This window comes from Penaeus chinensis, chromosome 29, assembly GCF_019202785.1.
Source record: "Penaeus chinensis breed Huanghai No. 1 chromosome 29, ASM1920278v2, whole genome shotgun sequence".
Taxonomy (NCBI): domain Eukaryota; kingdom Metazoa; phylum Arthropoda; class Malacostraca; order Decapoda; family Penaeidae; genus Penaeus; species Penaeus chinensis.
In genome coordinates this window covers 16912689-16920188 of record NC_061847.1, presented here as the reverse complement: position 1 = coordinate 16920188, position 7500 = coordinate 16912689, and the positions used below count along the sequence as shown (strand labels likewise).

At 39.0% G+C, this 7500-nt stretch overlaps 1 protein-coding gene across 1 annotated transcript in view; it reads right to left on the bottom strand.

The window, feature by feature from the left end:
- Positions 1-3054: 3054 nt before the first annotated feature.
- Positions 3055-7500, bottom strand: part of LOC125040394 (Down syndrome cell adhesion molecule-like protein Dscam2) — a 23634-nt gene continuing 19188 nt past the window's right edge. Inside the window, exons 6-7 of the mRNA XM_047634949.1 lie at positions 7297-7500; positions 3055-6432 (exon numbers count right to left, since the gene is read on the bottom strand). The exon at positions 7297-7500 is cut by the window's right edge and continues 91 nt beyond it. Coding sequence (XP_047490905.1) covers positions 6005-6432; positions 7297-7500 — 632 coding nt within the window. The 3' untranslated portion in view covers positions 3055-6004. The remainder of the gene's footprint in view (positions 6433-7296) is intronic.

Genomic DNA, 7500 nt, shown 5'->3' with positions numbered 1-7500 from the left:
AGACCAAAAGGTTTCGTCTGAAATAACTGCCTAAATATAATTTTCACTGTAAAGTTTGGTTGTTTTAAGAGACGTCTACCTGATATGGTGCTTCGCACGGATACTCTTCACTTGATATTATCTGGCAAACAATCGTTCACATCGTTGTATGTTTAACGGTACATTGTTGGTCACTATATATCAGAAGATTTATAAGTCTGAAATGGTTAAGAATGTCTCTTCTTAGTGATTAACTCCTGTTCGGGCATATAACATCCAAAGAAAACGATGTTTTATTAAGGGGGACTTAAACATTTTACTGCAAGACCCCTCAACCTTCTTGTAGGAACCAGCCAGCTTAGCGAGCTATGATGGTGGACTTCGGTCCTCCCAGGGACGCAGCCTTTGTTGAGGGGCGTTTACAGCCAGGATACGTCATTGACTAAGCCTGCAGTTTGGCTTTTTGCTTTACCTAGAAACAAAATGAAGCAGAACTAGCATTATACACTATCACTATGTGCTTGAATTCCTTGCAATAGCTTCTTTCGAAAATGTATTCTTTGCTTGTTGGATTTTCTAGACAATTACTATGACTGTTGCATTTTTCACCTGATATTTTTTCCAAACTGGAACTGATCAGAACATTCTTGAGATCATACATTTAGCATTAACATCCAAAACGAATGCTTGACAGGAATGGTCACTAAAGGTGGAATTGGATGGTGTTTAAACCGAAAACCGTAAAAAAAAACATTTGTTCTAACGATGTTGTATTTTAGCATTTCAGTTAATATTTTTATAATTCAACGAGCAGGTGGATTTGTAAATATGTAATTTTAATTGAGAGTGTTAATTTACTCATATCGTTTATTTTTTATATGCTGGTGTATTGCCAGCTGGGCCCCGGAGCTCCAAAAACCAGTCGTGGTATGTGCCTACTAACTGTTATATACCTAATGTGTCCGTGTGGTTTCTTGAGTGTGTGTGTGTGTGTGTGTGTGTGTGTGTGTGTGTGTATGTGTGTGTGTGTGTGTGTGTGTGTGTGTGTGTGTGTGTGTGTGTGTGTGTGTGTGTGTGTGAGAGAGAGAGAGAGAGAGAGAGAGAGAGAGAGAGAGAGAGAGAGAGAGAGAGAGAGAGAGAGAGAGAGAGAGAGAGAGAGAGAGAGCTCTGTTTCAAAATACATTCAAAATTTTATTATATAGCAAGTTCTTATATCTGGGTTCAGGTATCCATTTAATGGCAGATCACAATGATAGTTATAAAGACTATGGTTTCTACCAGTATTACCTTGCCTTATTCTTTTATCACTTTTGCATTATGTTGCCCCCGTTCTTCTGTCTCTTTAAGGTCTATAGTTTCATTCTTATCGTACTGTAAAATTTTGGTCACTTCAGTTCGGTTTCTCTCTTGGCTCCATTTAGATGTGATTTTTTTATCTAGGATAATTTTCGGTTCTTATTTTTGTAGAACCTCTCCCTTAACATTAAGTTAATTTGCATCATTCTCCTTACTTGTTCATCATTTGCAGACAAGGTATCGAAAAAAACTTGTCGAATGAACTGCCTTTTCTCCTTCCAAGTTACGAGATCTCATCTGTGTCCCCCATGCATCCTCTCTGTCCTTTTGTTTTCATTCCCAACTTGACTATTGTGATCATTACCAAAAAAAAAAAACAAAAAAAAAAAAACTCGTTCATTTTTCTTCAACCCTCTGCCATTTCCAAGGTAATCCAGACATAATCCCTTTCTTCACTTGCACCTCCCAATTGGAGTGCATAAGTATTACATATCTGAAGAGTGCACTCGTCATAGTTTATCCTCGGATTTAAAGTTTCGTTAAACTCTTTCACCAGATTTCTCCCACATCTCCCATTAGGTCTTTTGGGAGATCTAGTAACACCCCAATTCTTCTAACATGGATGGCACCACTATGCGAGATCTCGTATCCTTCATCTTTACTCCCTCTGTTGGAGCTTTCTCACTTCTTCGGCCTCTCGTTAATCTCCGATGCAATACGATGTCTGTGAGGCTTCCTTGCAGGCTTCCTAGACCTAGTTTCATCCATCGGTAGGTCAGCTCATAATGCTGTTCAGTTTCTAACATCCTTATGTGCAGATGAAAGTATCGAATGGCAAAATAATATGTTAACCTCTTTTATGCATAGTTGACAATGATCAAATGTACTGTCTCATCTGTATATTCTAATTCAGCTACAGCCTCTTCAGATAGCCATCTCCATGGCTACGGCGCCTGGGATTATTCACATTCTTAAGATAACTGTCTACTTGCATGGATGAGCTGCTGTTACCGCAGCTGACCCACTGTGATTGATGAATAAAACTGGTGTACTCCTGTGTTTAACTCAGTGGACTCGACTTCCATATGAACAGTTGCTAAGATAATCCGATAAATCATGAATCGTCTCGAGTTGAATCAGCTGCACTTAGTATGAATATTTCCATATAACTGTGAATTTGTGACACGAAAACCTCACGTAGAAATTGTTTAGTAAAATAAAAGACCCATACAAAGGAGAACTACTGCCATGTTGGCAAGAAGAAAGGTTATCTTGGTAAACGTACAATCATACATTCAAAAAAAATAAACAGATTTGGGCTTTGCAGTAAGTTTTTTTTTTTCAGGAAGGGTCTTAATACGGCCTAGGTTCGAGTCCTGGTCAGGGAGGGTTGTTATATATACAAAGGAACAACTTAATAGGCGGGATAATTGTCTAGAAAATTGCTTAGTAAGAATAAAATGAAACCATACAAGTTTAAAGTTAATTTGTGCATGTGACAATACTTAGTGGTAAAATAGATAATTGTACAAAAACTTTTTAAGCAGAAGTGAAGCTAGACAAGCAAAAGTACTATATTTTCCGATGCTGAAAATGAAACTTTGTACAAGATACACATCAGTTTTCAAAGGGCATCTGGGGGAAATATTTTCCGTATTTTTTAGATGACTATGAATTAGAACAATGTGAATACAAACACACTATAGATAGCAGAAAGACATTTTTAAAAATCTCATGTGATACAGAGGAACTTTTTCGTAATTTTTTTTTAATACGCAGAAAAAATACAGTAATTGTGCAGAAAAAAACATATAATACAATATTGCCAAAAAAAATATTTTTAAAATGAATATGCGAGAAGTGATAATGATTTTTCCATAAGAGGCTGTTCTCGCAGGCAGCGGAAACACAAACCAGGATTTGTTCTTTTGTTATCTCCATTTTTTAATATTATTTTTGTAAGTAGTCCAATATTATGATATAAGTTCCCTTGTTCATAAGTAGTTATTTAGTCTATTTAAAAAAAAAAAAAAAAAAATCAGTCATTACTTCCATTAACATATTATGCAAAGTTTTGTGACAGAAACTGGGATTGCCTGTGGAAACATGGTAATCTCTGCCACGTACGCGCTTATCTTGTCATTATTATCGATAACTCTAATGATATTCGTGTACTGGCAAAAAAAGTCAAAATACCTATTTTTCTATTCTTTCCTTTGGAGATAAAATGATTTGATGTCACACAGGATTGTGTAAAATATCACAGTGAAGGACTATATTCCACCATTAAGCGTTGAAGTGCTCACCTTGCTTTGTCGTATTTCCTTTCATTATGATTTAAAACTATTGTCAGTAGTGGTTATATGTTTTCATCTTTACAAATCCTTTACATATTTCGTGACAAAATTACGGCAGTGTATTGGGCATTTGTAATACATGATTATATACATATACAGGTTTAAGAATGGAATTTTATAACCCTCGTATTTGTCATAATAATAATTATCATATTTTTTTCAGCTAACATCCCTGTACTCCAAGCACTTGAATACTCAACTAATTCAATAAGTAATATTAAGATGCCACTCTTCGACATAGATACTGCAGCGACTCAAGTAACTGAATCCAATAATAGTAACATAAATGACCTTGATAATAAGAACAATGTTACCTCCACTATTTACATCTCATTATACTTTAGGGACAGGTAATGGAATAATTAAGTTCACACAATGAAAATGCAAGAGAAATTGGAATAAGATAAGCATATGGAATTATGGGTAAAAACAAGAAAGCGACAAAAAGAGGATGAAAACAGAAACGGATGAATCTGAAATAAGAGTAAACCAAGAAGAACAGAAAATATAGGAAGCACTAGATCTCTCCTTTGAATGGCAGTTATTTCTTTCTCAGTGCCCCTCTAGTGAGCTTAGTTGCATACTGTACGAACAGGGAAGAGGAAGAGTTGAATACATAGAATGAGAAGTAGAGAAAGAAAGAAGCTGTAAAAGGCAGCTCCCATTTGGCACAGTGTTACTGTCTATAAAAATAAAATATAAGACAAAAATTATTTTATAGTGTTACCTTACAATTATAAACCGTTTGCTAATATATCTTTACATATAACTTTTCTGTTAGAGCTTTGGTTAATAAAGCAAAATACCTTTTAATCGAATGATTATATTTATTAATTATAAAATGTCTGATTTACACTGATAAACTTTGCACATGATCACAAGCTTCGTGTGGGTAGCAAATGAAGATTACATGCTGTTAGAAGTATTCGTAATGTCGGTGTACTGGACAACGTAGTGACAACGTATACTTTAGGAATAAAGGAGAACTGTATCAAAGAACTGGAGAAATATGGTGTTTACATAGTGTGTGGGTCTGTTAGTTCATATCACTGAACAATCACGTTTTGGAGCTCTCTCTGTATGTTTACTGTAAATAATATTGTGTGTAGGGGGGATCATACAGTATCACAGAAACATCGAACTGGCTGCGGGACCATGAGCTCTTACGAGCAAGGGTTGGATGAAGTACTCGGGAACACAACGAATATTTCTGCGAAGTTTAATCACAAATTTATGGGAACGGTTTTAGTAAGCGTTTTGTCCCTAGAAAACAGCATTGCAGCGCATAACGGTCTCGTCCCAAAAACCCTGCATTATAAAGCGTTGATTTACATTGCAAGTGAACATGTGGAAAGATTATGTACACTTTCTGAATAATTTAAATCAAATGAAATACTCCATCTATTCCAATCACATTTACAAATAACAGAGAAAACAGTCATATAAAGGTTCCATTCAACAACGATTTTCGTATCTAAAGACACATCATGATAAGTGTTGGCACCACGTCTAAGAGGACACATTCAAACACCAGTACAAATATAGCCGACTTTCTTGTTAGAAATGGTAGACGGTGAGTTTGGCGGAGATATTCGAGCACGTTGTTGAAGCTTCCTCCCTCCCATTGTGAAGCCCAAGCCTCACCCTCATACAAAGAGAAAATCCTAGATTTTTTTATTCAAACATACTGGCTTATAAATGATGGCGATTTATTTGATTAGACGAAGAAACAAGAAATGACGCCATGGCAGTAATATGGAAATGCTGTCACAGAAGGTATTGGACTACCAGTTAATTACTTCGTCCAGAGAATCGCTGCATGACAAGTCTGCTCTAAACAAGAATCCTGTTTGATTACATGTATTACAATACTGGCATAAAAATAAATATAAACTGGGATGTATCCATAGTGTATGAACAGTTTTAATTATTTGTTAGCGATATAGATATATTTCTCTCCTAATTTGTTTAAAAAAAAAAGTTTTAAGACTATATTTTCACTTCATAAAAATGACACTTACACATTATTCATAAACGTTAAATATATAGATAAATTTCTCATTGTCCATCAGAAAGTTAACAAACAATATTCTCGTTGTAGATTCAGTGAAAATAAATAATATTGTAAAATCATCTCTAGTAGCACTCTGATATCTCCACCAGACAGCTTACTGACTTTAGCAATCATTTCAGCCATTTACAGAGAAACATAGAGTTTAATCTCATGTCTAAACAGATTTACACATTTACACAATGTTAAGATAAACACACTGGAAACGTTGACCCTAAAACACGTAGTTCTGGTCAGTTCGTATGTTCATAGAACTATTTTCATGAGATATATGAAGTGCATGTTGTCCTTGCCAAACCTATCACACCTTGATGCTGTAGTCCTTCTCCTTGCCGGACACGTAAGACCTGAACTGCGACCTGGAGTGCCCCACGTACGCAGCGGCCTCGGCCTCCTTGTTCCTCCGCCTCATCTCCAGGTCGCACTCCGCCTCCGAGAGCTCGTTGTGGCTGCTGGAGAATCCCACGGGCGGAGTGATTTGCCGCGCGAAGCCATACTTGCCGTCGTCCGAGCTCTTGGAGTCGGAGGCGTGGCCGGCCTTTGGGAAGGAGAGAGAGGTCTCCTGGGTACCGCCCCTGATGCTGGCCACCATCTTGCTGAGGCCGCGCCCCTGGAAGGCCCCGCCGCGACCCAGCTTGTTCCCGTCGCTCTTGCGGGGGAAGGACTTCCTCTCCAGGATGGGCGAGGGCTCCGTCGACGTGCTGGACTCGGGGGCGTGGTAGATCAGGTCTGGAAAGACGACGGTTACGGTTGATCCTTAAAAAGAGTAGAGTGAATACACTGTCTTTAAGTTCATTTCTAAGGGACGCCTCAACAATTTCAAAACGTTTACAGTTTACTATCTTATGAATGGAGTGCACTAAGTCTAATCACATGCGTACACTGATTTCCCGCAGCAGCAGATATGGAAAATGTGACGTAGATTATTTTTGAAGATATGATAACGCTTCTTACGAATTGGCGAAAATAGAAGATCAGATTGTTGGACAGATTATGTTAGCCTACAGGGCAGGGGTCGGCAACCTTGTTCCACTTATGGGCCAGAGGTGGTGGATGGCCGCATCCGTCTCTACAGATAACAGATGGAAGAAATAATGATACGGCATGTTAATTAGTAAGAATATTTATCATGTATGGATAATATGATGTGTAGAGAATACAGACATACAAATCAAACAAACAAGTTGTTTGCCTCTCAATCTTATCGACAGGAGGGAATAAGACAAGGTGTGCCTGGAGGCCACAGGTTGCCGACCCATGTCGTCGGTTTTTTAATGTTAATTTCATCTGCGAACATTCTTTCATGTACAAGCCTGCATCTCCATTACACTGAGAAAACATCCACGGGAATATGTCCACTAAAGAAATCACACAACCATAGCTCTTACAAGGAACTGCTTGAATTTGCAAGCAACGCTAGAGTGCTTCAAGTAGGCTTGCTTCGGCTTTCGTCGCAACTGAATGGCTCTGATTTCTTTTGTGGATCTGGCAGGGCTTCTGCCAGTGACATTGATCTCATGTTGCATTGCTGCCGAGCCTGGAGGCCAAGATGTTGTCAAGGTGCAGAGGGCACGACGGAAGAGGGACACTCACTGTGGTGGACGGTCCTGGCGGCCGGCCTGCGTGCGGCGTGGGCGGCCTGGGCGTCTGGGCGCGGCTCGAGCGTGGCCAGGTGGGGGTCGAGGGGCAGGTGGAGCGCCGTGTGGTGGCTCTCGAGGGTGGCGGAGTCGAGGTGGATGGAGGACTCCGTGCGCGAGGACGTGGCGTGCTCGGTGTCCGTATCTGACTGCAGGGAGT